At 37.6% G+C, this 17,727-nt stretch overlaps 1 protein-coding gene across 1 annotated transcript in view; it reads left to right on the top strand.

The window, feature by feature from the left end:
• Positions 1-17,335, top strand: part of palmdb (palmdelphin b) — a 48,695-nt gene extending 31,360 nt beyond the window's left edge. The window contains exons 6-8 of the mRNA XM_068581398.1: positions 10,404-12,753; positions 12,881-12,972; positions 13,478-17,335. Of these exons, the coding sequence (XP_068437499.1) occupies positions 10,404-12,753; positions 12,881-12,972; positions 13,478-13,561 (2,526 nt within the window). The 3' untranslated portion in view covers positions 13,562-17,335. The remainder of the gene's footprint in view (positions 1-10,403; positions 12,754-12,880; positions 12,973-13,477) is intronic.
• The last annotated feature ends 392 nt before the right edge of the window (positions 17,336-17,727 follow it).

Here is a 17,727-nt window from a genome sequence, read left to right as displayed (position 1 = left end):
ATTCTCTTTCATAGTACATTCAATTCAATCAGAAAAAACTTCCCCAAGAGAAAAAGGGAAGAAACCTTCGGGAGAGCAACAGAGGAGGATCCCAGGATGGACAGAAGCAATATATGTCATGTGTACAGAATGAACAACATAACAGAGTTAGAGAGTATTGACAATACTAATAGCAATGCAACTAATAATAATTATGATAATATCAGGAGGTGTCCTGCAGGACCAGGGTCCAGATATAACCACGATCCATGTAAACCTGTTAAAAGATAAAGCACAAAGACTCCGAGGAAGACATAGAGTGATGTGTATTAATGTCACATTAATTAATTCAAAAGGAGAGAGAGAACAGGAGAGAGGAGCTTAATGTGTCCTAAGATCAGTCAAGGTCTAAAGCAGCATATCTAAGGCTGGAACAGGGCAAACCTGAGCGCAGTTCTCTATTGGGGTAATATGGTATTTTTCAATTTGATTCAGTTTATTTTATATAGCCCAAATTCACAAATACAAATTTTGCCTCGGAGGGCTTTACAGTCGGTACACATAACGTCCCTGTCCCGTGACCTCACATCAGGAAAAAGTTCCCCAAATAAAGAAATCATTCATATAATGAGTCGTAGGCATGTATAACAATCCAAATAACCACAATCCATGTCAGCAGAAGGAAGTAGAAAGGACGCACATCAGCAGGGCCATCGCACCGGGCAGGACCGGTTCCAGACAGCCACGATCCATGGAAACTAGAGGCGAAGAAGGACAGAGGCTTCCGGGAAGAAGTACAATTAGTAATGTACATTAAAGAGACAATAATTTATCCACAAGGAGAGAAAGAAGGAGAATAGGAGAGAACAAAGAAGAGGAGAGGAGAGAGAGGAGTTCAAGCTGACTGGGATTCCTCTAAATTGTTGGAAAGCCATATGCCTTCAAACATCCATGATGCCTGCTTCAATATGCGGGTCCGAGGGTTAAAACATGGAGCAAGCCTCTTTTGTTTAATGGTTCTCTTTTATAGAGTCAGGTTTAATTTCATTTTCAGTGAGCCAGTAGGAGCATCGACAAGATGATCAATCGGGTACGAATTAAAGTTAGCACAGGAGTCCTCTGTTATATTGAGACATGATAATGAATTAAATGCAGAGGGAATCACTTCTTTAGCTACAGCACTGTCAATTAAACATCTGGTGTAGAATCTTTTGCCTAACGGCATACCTAATAACCTTTGAGTTCATAGGGTGGTTGTATGAACTCAAAAGTTATTTGGTAATGGTCTAATAAAAGAGAGTTAAGTGGAAAGACTACTAAATGTTCTATTTTATCGGCATATGCAAGACCAAGGTTAAGGGTGGGTTAAAGCAGTTAAAGTAGTGCATTTTAACTTAAGAAAAGTTCATTTACTTTAACTTGGTGATCTAATTGTATACTGACACACCAGTCTTTACTGATATTACACTGATTTTACATAACTTAACATCTGCTGAATCTTAAACAACAGAAGACTTAGGGAAGAATAGGCTATAACATTAGTCTGATCAACACTTAGGGCGACTGTGGACAGAGTCGTCCTTCAATCAGAGGATTGGCGGTTCAATCCCCCCCTAACCCATGTTGTTGTGTCCATGGGCAAGACACTTAACGCTAAAATGATCACTGTACCTGTACATACAGAGTATGAATACTAGATAATCCTGATGTGGCCCCTTGCATGGTAGCTCCTTTCATCATTGTGTCAACGGGTGAATGATGTCATGTAGTGTTAAAGCGCTTTGAGTGGTCGGAAGACTAGAAAAGCGATATACAATACGGGTCTGATTACCATCTTATCATAAAGATAGTTGCTATCTGGACTCCTCGGCAAGTTAGCTTCTATATCATTAAGTTTTGTTGTTGTTGTTGATCAGCATAATGCTAATCCTCTAGCTATGGGTGGTGCCTTCCCTTCCTCTCTCATCTCAATCAACAATCTTAATCTGTGTCTTTTCATCTTATCCATAAATCTTCACTTCCAAAAGAAGAGCTTTGAGTATCAGCAAATAAGGTATTTCTTCTGCATCATGATATATGTCGAAGATCCCCTGAAGAAGCATGTTAGTCGACTTTATTGTGTTTAATTATTCACCATATATATTCAAGCCCAATGGTAATACAGCATCATTATAAGCTGCTGTTTCCAGTTGATAGGTTTTTTTTTATAGTGAGTTTACTCGCTCGACAAAAATAGTGTGTTCATGCCACACAAGTTAAAGGGGGCGTGGCTTATCTAATGAAAATATCCAGGGTTAGGGGACCCCGAAAAGTCTCTAAATCTAGCGAGAAAGTCAGCAACACTGACCAGTCCCGCCTCCCACCATACACACTCCCCACAAAATAATTATTATGAACATAAACAACCAACATGCTATTGTTAGTACTGTAGTGCTTGTGGAGGACTTAGGTGACACGCAATAAGTGCACATTACAGTCCTGCAACAGTAACACATACACCACATTTTTGTTAGAGCATAGCTTTAACTGTTGATGATATATGTTGTGTCCTCAACCTCTTTCCACTGTCCCCAGGTATCTAACATTTGAAGCATTTAAGCATTCAAAATAACACTATAAAAATAAATAGTGTAAATAGCAGTATATATATATATATATATATATATATATATATATATATATATATATATATATATATATATATATATATATATATGTATATATATATACATATATAAATATATATATATATATACATATATATATATATATACATATATATATATATATATATATATATATATATATATATATATATATACATATATATATATATATATATATATATATATATATATATATATATATATATATATATATAATAGTATAAATAGTGTACAAATAAACTAAAGCATGGCTGGCTGACAGAAAATATCATGTTTTCATTGGAAAAAATCAATTGATCGGTCTTCCTACTAGCAGAAAGATAAAAACAGCTAGCAGTTTAAATCCATCCTGCTACGGGATAGAGTGTGTGTACGAACACAAGATGAGCTCCTCTCTGTGATTGTGGATTCATCAGAAAAAGCTCAATTATTGGCTGTCTGTACACCCCCCCCCCTTCCACCAGCCGTCCAATCAGAGTCAGCAGCAGCTAGGCAGAGCTGCTAGTGTGAGGCTGCACTCAGAAACAGAGCAGAGCTCTCTTCGTAAGCCCACCACACTGTCTCAGGTAGGTATATAGATAACACACACATACACACACACGCACACACTCACAAACACAAAAGTTTGCTTTGTGTCAGAGTATAGATCCACACTGCTGTGGCTACTGAAATGGAAGTCGGCTTATGTTTTTGATATTGATGTTGATGGAGGGATGCTGCAAGCCTCCAGCCTTATTGGGTGGATATATGCCATGAATCGACGAGCTGCAGCATGCTCTCTTTCTCTGTGCGTGTGTGTCGGGAGCTTTGCGGGTGTGAAGAGGCAGTGAGGTTGGACTGTCCTTGTTCTGAGTGGACAAATGCTGTGCTGCATTTAAAATTTTATCTCAGTAAAGTAATTCTGAGGAGTAGCAGAGAATCTTTGATGCTGATTTAGAAAAAGAACCCTGCTGTCACAGACTTCAATGTGTCTCAACGTCTTATTTACTGCTGGAAAATCAAAAAATCAGCGGTTGGATCCCCGGCTCATCTTGTCCATGTCGATGTGTCCTTGGACAAAACACTTTACCCCAATTTTCTCCGGAAAAGCTGTGCCATCACTGTGAAAGGCTTAGAGAGATCCTGAGGGGTAGGTGGTACCTTGCATGGTATCCCCTTCCATCAATGTATGAATGCATGAATGATGACGTGTAGTGTTGAAGAGCTTTGAGTGGTCGGGAGACTAGATTTATACAAGTAAAGTCCATTTACCATTTACTATATACATCATAATCAATCAATTAATTGGATCCAGTTATAAAGTACCCAGAGGGTAAGACCAATGCTATTTCCTCTTTCTGTATCAATTCCCATTGAGGGAATCAAACATCCCTCAACACTTTCTGAATTCCTCAATCTTGTCTGTCTCTCAGCTCCAAGCCCATTGTTTCCTAAGGAGGAGTAACATCTTCTCAAACATCTTGTTGCTGTAGTTTTTAACAAATATTACTCAAACTGTAAGAAAAAGTGCTTTTGTTTGAAACATGTTTGGTTGTCAAGTAAGTAGTTTGGACAAAAGGACGTTAGGTAATGTTGGTGTTCATGGTAATGACAAGCATGTCACCAGTTTTTGGACAAAAGAGCTCTAAGGAATAAAGGACTAAAAAAGATTGACAGCCTTATTAATTTAAAATCCAATGCATTTATGTTTTAGTAATGCAAGTTTTAAAATCTAGAAAAGGATGGTATTATATTTGCACTGCAGCCTCTTACGCAGTTCGCTGTAATGATTGCATTAGAATTCTTAGTGGAGAGGTTTGGTGTTTTCAAGGATTTCGCAGAAAGAAACACGTCAGTGCCTGTGTGGCTGCGACAGAAACTCACACACACACAAATACACACTAAAGCATCCGCATCCGTTTGACAGGTCTGTATCCATCTTAGTGAACTAATACTGATGTCTCGGCACATTTGTAATCCGTTAGATTGAAACTTTGCAAATATATCTGAAAGCAGTTGTGTCTGTGTTTTTGCTGCTCTGTAGAGAAAGAAAGCTCTGACAGCCGCATATTTTTGACGGATTTAAAAAAAAATACGGAAGAAAGCAGACCATTGTCAGTCTTGGAATACAATTTATCATCCTTATGTAGCCCCGTCTAAATCCTAATGTAAAATTTCGGAGCAGAAGTTAGTGCTGCTCTGATCCTCTCTGCCTTTATCCTCTCGATGATCACAGATTGACAGTGAAACAAGTTAGTATGACTTATTGCTCAAATATATTAAGTAAGCACGAAAAAGAATGGAAAAACATTACATTCTAAACATCTTAAAACAAGGCAAAAAAAAATAAATTTAGAATGACATTGAATCAAGTACATTGTGGGAGCAGAAATGTATATAAGTAATGCTCTCATTGTCATCCATGCCAGTATTACCTTCCAGTATGATTCCAATGGTTCAAGGTGCAGGATATTTGTACCTAGATCAGGTATACCAGTAAATATCCTAAGAAACTTGTGAGGGCTGTGATGGCATCCAAAGCCAACAGATGGAAAATGTTGTCTTCACAATGCAAAAATGACAACAAACCAATTCATGCAATACTTACAATACAAAACTGACCTTAAAGAAATCACTTCCATCATCTCTAAGGTAAGGTAAGGTAAACTGGGAGGCAGCAGTCTTCATGATTTTCACATTCTGAGTATACCAATGGAGAAAAAACATAAAACTAAGAGAAAGCATTATTTCAAATAAAGTCACTTAATGTGATAGTTTGACATATAAACTTCTTCATTAGAGCTAGATTATGCGTCAATGTCGCTTTCATTTCTGGATGGTTATTATGGAGCCAAAAAGCAATTTTTATACTTTTTTACCAAGGTTTTTTTTTAACAGAAGCTTCCATGTCTTTGGGTCTTACTGAAATGGTTTGGCTCATCATCAACTCCATATGTGCTGCATTCAATAAATTACATGTATTTGGTTTGCCCAAAATCACAAATTTTGTGTGAGAGAAAGAATTTCAAAGAGTTGCTGTGCACACCAGGTCTATGAAAATATGTTCAATTCATATCATCAAGCAGCATTTTAGCTTTTAAGTCATGCCTGTCTGCATGTGCCCATCTACTTGCCATGACTCTTTAATATTGTAACGCTGCCTAGTGTTAAAAATTAAGTCAATGAATTTAGGCAGAGCTAACAAAGATATATCTAATGTTATGACATGGCAGTTTTAGTCAGCTGCCCTGCTACTGCGAGCTGACATTAGCACTAACCTGCTAGGATTTTTGAATTACCTAAACATAAAAAAATGGTCTGCCAAAATTCAGATGTGAATTTAGAATTATAGCTAATAACTGTAAATACTCATTGAAGTTGAATAACTAGAGACTCCAGTCCATACAGTTTCTCTTGCACTGCTCTGCAGACAGAACATGTGCACAGCTGAGCTCTGCGTGCGTTTGCTCCAGGAACACAAATACAGTTTACTGAAGTGAACTAAGTTGTATAACCCTTTCAGACAAAACGGTAGTGTACTCACATTGCATGACTTTACATGAGTAAAGTACACTTATGCCATTGAAGTAAGCTAGGTATTAGCTTCTACAAATAAGTGATTGAGGGTTTTGTAATCCAGTCCCTATTCTGCAGTGAGAACACGTTCGGTGTGCTCAAAGTTGAATTTGTGGAAAAGCTAAGTATTCTCTGTTTCCAGTTCAAGTGACCATTTTTATCAATACATATTTTTCATAAAAACCTGCACAACCTAATGCAAACAAATCTAATCTTCCTTTGTCCACTGGAATGTCCTGCCCCTTGCATCAACTCATGTAGTCGATGTCTACAAGCTGATTATTTTACCTAAATGTATGTATCCGTTATAATGCTTGTTAATCTTTTTATTGCTAAATCCTTTTTCTTAAAGATAGAAAGATAGACTTTGTCAGTCTGTTTAGATTGTATTTGAAATGCAAAAGCCCAACAACTTGGTGATCTTAGCACTGCCAAATGCTCAACTAAATATTTAAATATTATTATATTTAAATTATTATTATTATTATTATTATTATTATTATTATTATTATTATTATTATTATTATATTTAAAGCATTTATTAGATCAGATTGTAAACATGTATTACTGTGTCCTCAAATGTAATGTCTTTTTTTTGTCAGTGTTTGTCAATAGACTAACTACATTGATATACCATTAACGTGATTATTAAATATGAATATGGTTTATATTTTAAGTAGTTTTCTTTAGTGGGAGTGTTTGTGTGCATGTATTACTGTGTTGTGTAAATGTTTCATATATGAATGACAAAAAAGAAATCCAAGCTCAAGGTTTAAGCTTTTTATTTTGCCATTTGTGCTTCGACCAATAGTCCAGACACATTGGAATTGTTTGTGCAGGCCTCTGTAAGTCAACAGTTTTGGAAACAAAAACACACTATAGAATATGAAATATGAAAACACTATACATACAGTGGTATATGTACAAAAGGTACAAAAGATTGTAAACATTTATTACTGTGTCCTCAAATGTAATGTCTTTTTTTGTCAGTGTTTTGTATGTACAAGAAAGTATTATATACAGTTTTATTATTATTTTAATGTTGAAAAGTTCAATAATCACATAAATAATGATAAGATACATACTACTATTTCTGCTACTAATAATAATTATAAGAATAATGATGAAAAATACAAATAATTTGTTAGATTTTTTATCAACAGCAATCGACAGTGTCAAAAGAGTTAATAATAATAATAATAATAATAATAATAATAATAATTTTGATTTGTTTTGTCTCTCAGTGCAAAGAAGGACATAGACTTTTGATTGGAATTGTGTGTGTCAGCCAATGGGAAACAGCCTCAGAGAGCCTCATCTCCACTCCTGAATGACAGTTCTCCCAATACTTACTGTGTGTGTCCATAAGGCTGCCAAAATGTGTTTTCATTGCATCACTTTGAGACAAGATGTGCCTGTTGTTGAAATGTTATGTAGGTGAAAAAGGCAGTCCTGTTTTACGTGGATGTTGAAGGGCAAGTCCTGATCAAAGATAACTCTGATTTTCTGTACAGTGGTCCATCTCAATTGTTTCTCTCCCTAATCTAGTGGTTCTCAAAATGTGGGGCGCGACCCTCTAGTGGAGTGCGGAGGTATTAGAGGTGGGGCGCGGGGGAAGATGCAGATTCTTTAAATATATATATATATATATATATATATATATATATATATATATATATATATATATATATATATATATATATATATATATATACATATACATATTAAGAATCCTTTATTAATGCCACAGTGGGGGAATTATTCTCTGCATGTTACCATCCTTAGTAATTAAGGAGCATTGCGCTGCTGTGAAGCACTGAAGCGTCAGTGTCTTGCTCAAGGACACTTCAACATGAAACTATGGGGAAAAAACAGGGACCCTACCGGCTTCCTTGGTCATCTTTTTTGCCAAATATGTGTTATTTTGGGCGGTGTGGCCTGAACATTTTTCTTTCTCCAAAGTGTGGCGTGACCTAAAAAGCTTAAGAACCACCGCCCTAATTCCATTTATGCTGTTGAACTCTTCTTGTCATTTCTGCTAGCATCGTGGCTTAAGTCTGTCAAGCTGCTGATGTTCTTCATTTGATTTCATAATCCGATGTTTGACTACGTACAAACGTTGATACAATTGTTAGGCGTCTTCGATATATGTATGGGACTAAATCAGAGCGCAAGTTAGACATTAATGTGATTTTCCGAACCTTTGCATGAGCAAATTCTCTCTAAATAGACCTTGGTGAATTTGAATTGAATACCCCTGCACTACACAATTGGAGTGAACCAGATGAAATACTGTAGCGTAATGTTGTTGTATAGCACTGGATGTTTACTGATTATGTCATTGAAAATTTGATGTTCAAGAGTTACTTTTAAAGTAGAAATTCCACTTTTGCTAAAGCTCAAAAGGTTTTCAGGTGTTTACACTGTGATTGTCCGAACTGCACTCAGCTTCAAAGTTGACGGCGGCCATATTTTAACTCTGAGCACGAGGCTTTCTTTCTGACCAAAAGGTTAAGAAGCTCCCACATTCCAATAAAAACAGATTTGCCATGAAGACAAGCAACTAATGTGGAAAATGTTTTCATCCAGTGTGGTAAACATATGGACAGGTGTTCCAATTAAATGAGGTGAAGTTTTTTAAAGTAGGACATTTGTATTTACCACTTTTCCCACACAACAAGAATACAACTCTGCCTCCCATCGTCACATTTAGCAGTTTGCTGATGAGTTGGTGAGGGGGAGGTGGAGGCGGCGACAGCTGAGCAGTGCACTAAGTGTCAGGCCTGTTGATGGTTACCATGGCACTCAGTCAGTTGCATTTATGTGTCCTTGTCTTCAAAAAAGTGCGGTTGAAAAGAAATGGAAAAACTTTTGTGCAGGAAACGGAGTGTGATCATTTTGTATCAGGTTCGTTGATCAATCCAAGTCAGTTTCTGGATACATATAAGACGAAAATACATTTTTGAGATACTGAGTCATGTTTAATCATTCATAACACACACATATGCTGGACCTATAACCAACAGATAATTGAGAATTATTAAATGTTGACAGAGCGCTTATATTTTAACCGGCGCAGCTTTTTTCAGCCTTTACAGCCTTTACGGCTCTCATTCAGAGGTCCAGGAAATGCACCGACCAATTATATGCGTTGTAAATCACATTTGAAGGAGTAGAGTGCGAACAGTCGGGAAAGTATGCGAGTGAAAGAAGTTATTTCACATAGCGTTCACATGTGTAAAGCGAGCCCAGGGAAGAATTGACATAAAAGAGTGTTTAACCAGACTGTTCATTCTTAGAGAAACATATGTATTGAGTATTTATAATTCACTCAGTTAAATTTGACAACTGGACCTTTGCATTAGGGCATTTTCTCGAACTGGACCTTCTTAAACATTAGTTGAATACCCCTGTTGTACAATGCAGTATATATGTAGAAGGTGATGGTTCTCATAGTGACAAGAACAGTCATTTAAATGTCTGTGAGTGTGTGCAATTGTGAACACAGATTGTGGGGCTTAGCCAATCATCTTGCAGGGACACTCCAGCAGTGTGTGGGAGGAAGACTCAGCCCTGCAGTCTTACATAAGAACAGATATAATGCCATCTAATTCAGCTGCTATTGATGTGCTTTCTCTCTTTCTCCACTTTGGGAAATATTCACTCAGCACAGCAACAGCAAGCAGAAACAACAGATACCTCCCCTCTTTTCCAAGGCACATGACACACCTCCCCTGTCAGCACTGCCATCCCTCCGCAAATACATCACAAAGTGTTTTTATGACTGGCATAGGCATGGAACATTTCAGTGTTATCCATGGACAACTGTGCATATTGCACTTTAGGACTTGTTCAGTAGGATTGGCCAATGTCCCTTTCTTGGAGTGTTATTGAGCTGGTCCAGTGTTCTTATCTACATTGTTGATGAATACAATGTGGATGATGATCATTTTGATGAGTTATGTTTTGACATAAATCATCATTGGAACAAATAAAATCTTCAGTCTGACAGTTCAAGGTCTTACTTGTTTGCATCACAACGGTGTTTCTTCTGTATTTGTTTCACAATAGATGCACATATAATCAAGTAATGGTGAATGGATTCTTCTAATATGCTGTGTTTTATTACAACTGAGCTGTGAATTTAGCAAAAGTACAAACCACAATGAAAGTCACTATTTTACTTGTTCTCTCTCATCTCAGAAAGCTACCATGGTGGATTGCGAGGCAGAGGGAAAAGATTTGAACGAAGCTTGCTGCACAACGGAGAATCACAGCTCCTTCTCTGTCACCATGGAAACCACTGAACAATCAGAGCTGGCAATGGACTGTGAAGTGGAGGTCAATGTTGCTGATTCACCTGTGCCGGGGAAGAATTTCAGTGCAGACGATGAGCAAGTTTCTTTAGAGACCGACTCATCAAATTTCCCAGGAAAAACAGTGATGCTCGGCAAAATATTAACTGAAGTGCAAAGTGACAACATTGAGATTGAAATGCCTGACTGCTCTGAGACCAGTGTTTGCACTGAAATGCCTTGTCAGGATCAAAAGGAAGCTTTGGTATTAGAATCAGGGCATGAAGAGCTCAACAGGAATGAGTCAATCACCTCATCTGTGTCAGACACACTCTCCAGTGCAGACAGTGTTTATGAGAATGAAGACCATCGTAAAAAGCAAGAGATATCAGAACAAGATTCTGAGCGGGAAGAATTCCCGGAGCCAGAGCAGTATTCTGAACCAGAACAAGAGCCTGAACCAGATCAATACTCTGAGCCAGAGCAATACCCTAAACCAGATCAATACTCCGAGCCAGAGCAATACCCTGAACCAGAGAAATACCCTGAACCAGACCAATACCCTGAGCAAGATCCTGAATTAGAGCAATACCCGGAGCAAGAGGAAGATCTAGAGCTGGGGCAATACCATATGTCAGAACAAGACCATGAACCACCCCAGTCCCTTTACCCTGAGCAGTATCATGAGAGTGAGTTATATCCAGAGCCTGAGGATAATGTACTTTGTCTTGAAGATGATGGTTATCAAAATGTGGCAATAGACACAGAGGAAGACCCAGAGAATGACCCAGAGACCCATGACATTATTTTTGAACCACCCATTACAGAGAAGTCAAAATTAGAGCAGTGTATTAAAGAAGAGGCAATGTCAGATGTTTCCAATGAATCCTGCCATGACATTGAGCCTGAAGAAATGGATGAATGCCTGGGAGTTGAGATTGCAGCAACTTCCTCAGACAGTGAGACAGATGAAAAATGGAGATCAATATTCTCTTCTTCTATAAATAAAGAAGATGATGACTCATATTTGGACAGTCTTCAGCTGAGTGCCCAGGAACTCTTTGTGCAAAAAGTTGAGTTGACAGACTTTGAAGAACAAGACAATAACAAGTTTGAAGAGGTCAGTTTTGAGACTACCCAAGTGGAAGAAATTCTGGAACAACCTGAGGATATCATTGCCTTCCCTTCCCTCCCTCAAGAGGTAAAATATAACCCTTTAAGTCTTCAAGGTTTGTCCAAAATCTCTGAAGATGAGAGTGAAAATTGCAGGGAGTTCAATCCTAACAACCCCACCCACAAAAAGCACTTAAATGAAGATTTGATCAAGAAGCTACCTAAAGACTTCTGTGTGATACAAGAGACCAAGAGCGAGAATGTGAGCACAGAACATGTCGACTTCCAGCTAGCTCGTAAACAGTGGCGGGAAATGGAGGAGCAAACCATAAACAAAATTGTCTTACCTACAGTCAAGCAACCCAGCTTCCATGGGAGTCACAGCTTCATGTACACACCGGTGCGCAACATTGAAAGAATTCAAAAGAAAGCACATGAGCTGGAGAATTTGAATCTGCTTGGCGATTATCCTCACACCCAATTCAGCCCTTGCTCAGAAGATTCTGGCTTGGATGATTCCAGTTACAGGTCACCTTACGATGACCCAGAAACACCAGTTGAAAGGGAGATTCGCATATCAATGGAGAGGGAGGAAAATTTCAAAAGGGAGAGGGGCATCTCCAGGATGGGCAAATCAACTGATTGTGCTCCATCACGAAGTATCCCTAGATCAATAAGCACTCCACTGACACCATCATTCATCATCACCTCTTCACCAACTAAAGAACCACTAAAACATGAAGTATCCGCAAACAACGTTATCATTCTCAACCCTAGCAATGATTTCACCTCTTGTCCAAGACATGGACAAGATAATGTGGTAGCTCAATGTGGCGAGTGGTGCTCCGAGGACAGCAGCTCCAACCTCATCATCCTAGAAACATCTAATCTGATTATTCGCAGTGCCTCCGAGTTCTCACTTAACAAAGCCTGCGAGCTGCCCCAGGAAAAGATGTTCCTGAAGAATCCCTTTTTCAAGCTGCGTTCAAGAAGTACAATGTCACTGGTGGATGAAGAGATTAAGATGGTGAACCAGAGGGAGGACGAGCTGAGAAAAGAGAGGGCAAATCTGTATGACAAAGACAGGTTTGATAATGAAAGGATATTGTCAAATCACATGGACACATTGCCATTTGACAATTCAGGTATGACATCAGTATATTGATAACAGATAAATACATAGTTTAAAATACTCTGTCCACATAGTTTTTCTTCTTCTTTCCTCTTGTGCATATACATTTAGGCTAATGATCGTCTTTTCTTTGTTGTTAGCTGATGTACCAGTGAAGTGCAAGTCCTCTCCATCCTCACCAATGAAAACAGCCTACAGGATGGACCGCTCTGCTTTATCCTGTGATCACAGAGTAAGCTGTCACTCAAACATTTCCTTTTTTAAAATCGTGTTTCACAGATGCAATTTTCAATGAAAATAATGAAATATGATTTATGTTTGACCTAATGAAAAATCTGAAAACCACAGTAACGTTGAATGCAGATGTTTTTGCATTTGGTCACAGCAAGTGTAATGATATACTACAACAATTGACGTAATACAATAAGTAATGTTGTACAGGAAGTAATGTAAGTACAGGATTCTGCTGTTTGCAGAATCGTACAATGCCAAAACATTTTCTGGTGACTGGGTTGAGTATTTATCCATTCAAATTCTATTGAGTTAATAAAAAAAGACAGAATTGTATCAATTTATATAATTGTATTTTAATTTATAATTGTATTGGTAACTATTACCAGCATTGACACTGATTTACTTGTCCTACCTTCAGTCTAATGACCTGAGAGAGGAGGTGGATGTGATGGAGGTGGAGGAAGTGCTTTGAAAGCAGGTACAAAATGAGTTATTTTTCTCAGTTTCCAGAGGTCTACACAGGGGGAAGACGCAAGAGTGCCATGGCTCTGCGCTGGGAGGCAGGCGAGTTTACAAAAAACGACTGAAGAGGACCAAGGGAATCGTTTGCCATATAAAGGCATCGATTAAATGTTTTACTCATTCAAATTATTAAATGCAGTGTTGCAATTGTTTGTTTCATCTTGTGACATAACCTAAATGCTTCTGTGGTGCTTTGGGCAAATCTAGATCTACTTTTGACAAAGTGCATTGAGAACCCATATACACAATTGTATACAGTAACATCGACATAAAAAATACTTGATTCTGGCCAGAGGCTGTGCATTAATTTCAAATGTCAATGATGTGTCTCCTCATTACTTTTTAATTCTATAGCTGGAAGGCTGCTGGTTTCAGCTCTTACTTGGCTACAGCTTCTACTACTTAAAATATTGTCAAGGACAGTGCCAACGCATAGTTTCCATTTAAAACAAATTATGAATAAACAATAATAATATGTGCCAAGTGGAGACTGTATACATGATAGGTTATCAGTTTATGTGTCATGCATATGTATTGAAAAATGCATGCCAAGAACTTTTTAAAAGGTCCAATCCAGAAGCATAAAAACTGCCAGTGGAATAATTGGCCTTATTCAAGAGGATAGTACTCAAATGCCATATGTACATTAAAATGTATTGGTCAAGTTCAGCTGGAACTAATCAGAGGTTTCAGCTATATGAGTCAGACAAATCGGAACGCTATCAAGTGTAGGTTCATCATTTCTGTCATGTGGATCATGCAATCAGTCACGGTTGTGCCTGCATCTGTGAGTGAGCGTGAGCCTCTTTGTCTGTCCACTGCTAATCACGTATCCTGCTTCACCAAGCTGCTTAATATTTTGGACGGCCAGTAATGCTCAAGGATCTCATGGGTGGGCAAAACACCTTTTTATTGAGAAACTACCAGGAACACACTGCTGCATACCTCTCAATACATCAACGCTTGTATTTCATTTTGAATGAAGTGTGTTTTACCATTGGCTATGTAAAGTCACAGCACTGTTTGTCGGTCCACTTGTATTGTTTTGGATGGTGTACTTGACTGGATGGTGTACTTAACTGCTAACAACTAACATAACTACCACTACACACACTGTAGTACCTTTCTATAATTCAGCTGCTGCTGGATGTTAATTTATCACTATGGTTTAATGATACAAAGAAGACTTGTAGGTGTTTAGTTTAAGATTAAAATGAATTGATTTATTTTGTGCTTTGGAAAAACAGAAACAAGTTACGAATATAATATTGCCAAATAATCAAATGGATGTGTTAACAATGACCTATTTACACATCCAGCAACAACACTATCATCATGGAGCATTTCTACCACGAGTTTGGTCTCCATCTACTTCTTAGAAATATATTGTTCTCTTGTTAGCTAGTATCTAAATATTTGTGTATTATGCTGTTTGGTGCTGTGCAGGTAGTCTATCAATGCGTTTTCATTGGAAACATTTGCCTGCTGGAGGAAACAAGGTTGAAGAGAACACACAAAGTAAACAGTAAAGGAGCAGGCAAGAAAGTAAAATAATGAGCTGAATGAAACTAAAATATTCTGTACAGATGAGAGGTACTGCTGGGTTAGTGGTAATTATTATGATGGTAATTATCTGTGGATTTACCACTACGAGTCATACATTTCATCATAGTCATTGGATCTATTCGAAATATAAATTATGATTAGAAAAGCCGTAAGGTAAGGGAAACCACAATGTGATGGAGGAACATATACTTTAGAAAAGCGGTCCTCAACCTTTGTTATTCCATGGACCGGTTTGTCCAAGACAATATTTTTACAAACCGGCCTTCTTGGCTTCACGGTGCGGGCGAAATATACAAAAAAATGATACAACTGGCATTAAGAAAATTATAAAGTATATAAAAATACAGCTACAAAAAATAAGCAACCATTAACAACTATAAACAACCATTACATCAAATTAGTGAGAGCTTTGTGCTTGTTTCTCTGCTACAAGCCGGTCCCATCTTGGGGTGACGGGAGAAAACGACACCAGACGTGTGTTGTTTATGTTCAGTTTACTGACTCTACTCCGTAACTCAAACCTTTATGTGCACTCTGTAACTTAATGAAAACCCGCTTCACAAAGACAGGATGTCGTAAATGGAAGCAGGTTTTCAGAGCTTTTTTTTTTTGGCGATCTCAGAATATTCTGCCATGATTGTAATCCAGAACACCGAGTTTAACCAGACTTTAAACTTTTGTTTTTAGGGTAATCACGTACACTCTTGACAGGAGGTTACGTCTGAGGTTACGCACAGACGTATCCTGTCATTTTTCAAAATAACACATTTTCCCGACTGATTTTTTTTTTTCATTCATTCTTTCGCTACGGCCCGGTACCAAAGGACCTTCGAACCAGTACCGGGCTGCGGCCCAGTGGTTGGGACACAGCAAATGTGCCAGCATCTGTGGACTTCTCAAGTGTTCCGAAGTTGTAGTAAAAACACAGACCAGTAGAGACTAACCTCATATTAGCTTCAGCTTTTTGCATTTTTATGATATTGAGTACATTAAGTACATATCACAGGAGTGTTGTGTTTAGATAAGCTCAAAGAAATGTTCCCTTTATATAAGAGATGAGAATTTACTGACAGTAAACAGAAGGTATTTTTGAGATGTCTGAATGTCAAACAAATGTATTGTTGAGTCCACTCTTTGCTAAAGCTTTCATATATAAAAACATATTTTGATGTTATTGTTGGTCTTGATGAAGCAAAACTGCTACATTGCTCAGTGTATCTTAATTGTATTTCCGTACTGTGCTTTTTTGCTGCAAAGTAATATTTCATGGTCAGCCGGACAGGCCTAAATCAGCACAATATACAAAACATATAATCTTTTTCAGGAAAAAAATGTATTTAATTCACATAACATAACAAATATAACAAATGGAATGTTTAGATGTAGTAGTTAGGAGAAGGATAAATATACATTACATTTTTAAATTGTGTTTTGTCTTGAGTGACACAGCACCTTTTGAGTTTAGCCTGAACCAGCGGCTACATTATTGCGTATGACCTGCAGTCGGACAATCTAACAGTACAGAATGTGAGAACAGTGCTGTCAGTGCTGCTCAAAACTAGACAACCAATGACAACTACATACATGTATGTGGAAAATGGACGTCCATTGTCTGAAAATTCAGTGCTTTGGAAATCCCAAATGATAAAATGGGTTTTCACAAATGTAAGTATTAAAGTATTTTATTCTTTATACAATATAAATGAATGTAATGTTCAAATATATGAAGTTAAGCTGCAGTAAATGTACTGTAAATGAACCTCTTGTTAATGTTTAATCAAATTCTGACTTAATTTTCCAACATTCAGCATCTTTTTTTGCATCTGCAACTAAAAGGGGAATCGCTGGCACTTTCTTTGTGGCTCTCCCTTTATTATAAATCTCATGACCACATACAAAAGATTTTCTCAAACACAAACACTGGTATGACATGTTAATCATTATTTACAAAGCCTTGATATTTCGAACTACTCTGAAAAGCAGCTTCTCAGAGCACTTTACTTTCTTGACCTTAGATACAACTGACCTTAAACAATATTGTTTTACATTTCATGTATGTATGTTACCTTGTTCAATTATAACTTACAAATCTCACGAGTGTTCGCTGGTGTTTTAACATTTCATGAAAAGTTGCTGCCATGGCTTCACAGGCTCTGTATGACTTAAGATGCCAGGGCTTTTTACTTTGTATTCCTTGTGCAAGCATTGAAGAGATTAGTGCAACAATAAAAGATGTAAAAGAAGAAAGTTGGCTTGTTTTATTCGTTTTGGTTAATGAGCGTGCTCTGCCTATAATGAGATTACCTCACTATATTTAAAGGAATCTAGCCAACAGTGAACATATGTATTGGTTTGTGGAACAGTAGTCAATTCAATTCAGTTCATTTTGTATAGCCAACATTATCCTCAGAGGGCTTTACAATCTGTACACATACAACATCCTCTGTCCCATAACCTCACATTAGTTCAGGAAGAACTGATGTGAGGTCCAACAAAAAAAATTAACAGGGAGAAAAAGGGAAGGAACCTTTTAGAGAGCAACAGAGGATGATCCCTCTATCAGTTGGACAAAAGCAATAGCTGTCATATGTTGAATTGAATAGAGACGTCACTCTGCTGAAAACGGATCCATGACCGACTGAAAACGGGTCCGCAATTTCAAGCC

The sequence above is a fragment of the Clinocottus analis genome, unplaced genomic scaffold (genome assembly GCF_023055335.1).
Source record: "Clinocottus analis isolate CAN_PGR_092001 unplaced genomic scaffold, fCliAna1.0.p SCAF_18, whole genome shotgun sequence".
NCBI classification, from domain to species: Eukaryota; Metazoa; Chordata; class Actinopteri; order Perciformes; family Cottidae; genus Clinocottus; species Clinocottus analis.
Note: the sequence above shows the minus strand (reverse complement) of the source record. Positions and strands in the feature narration are given on the sequence as shown.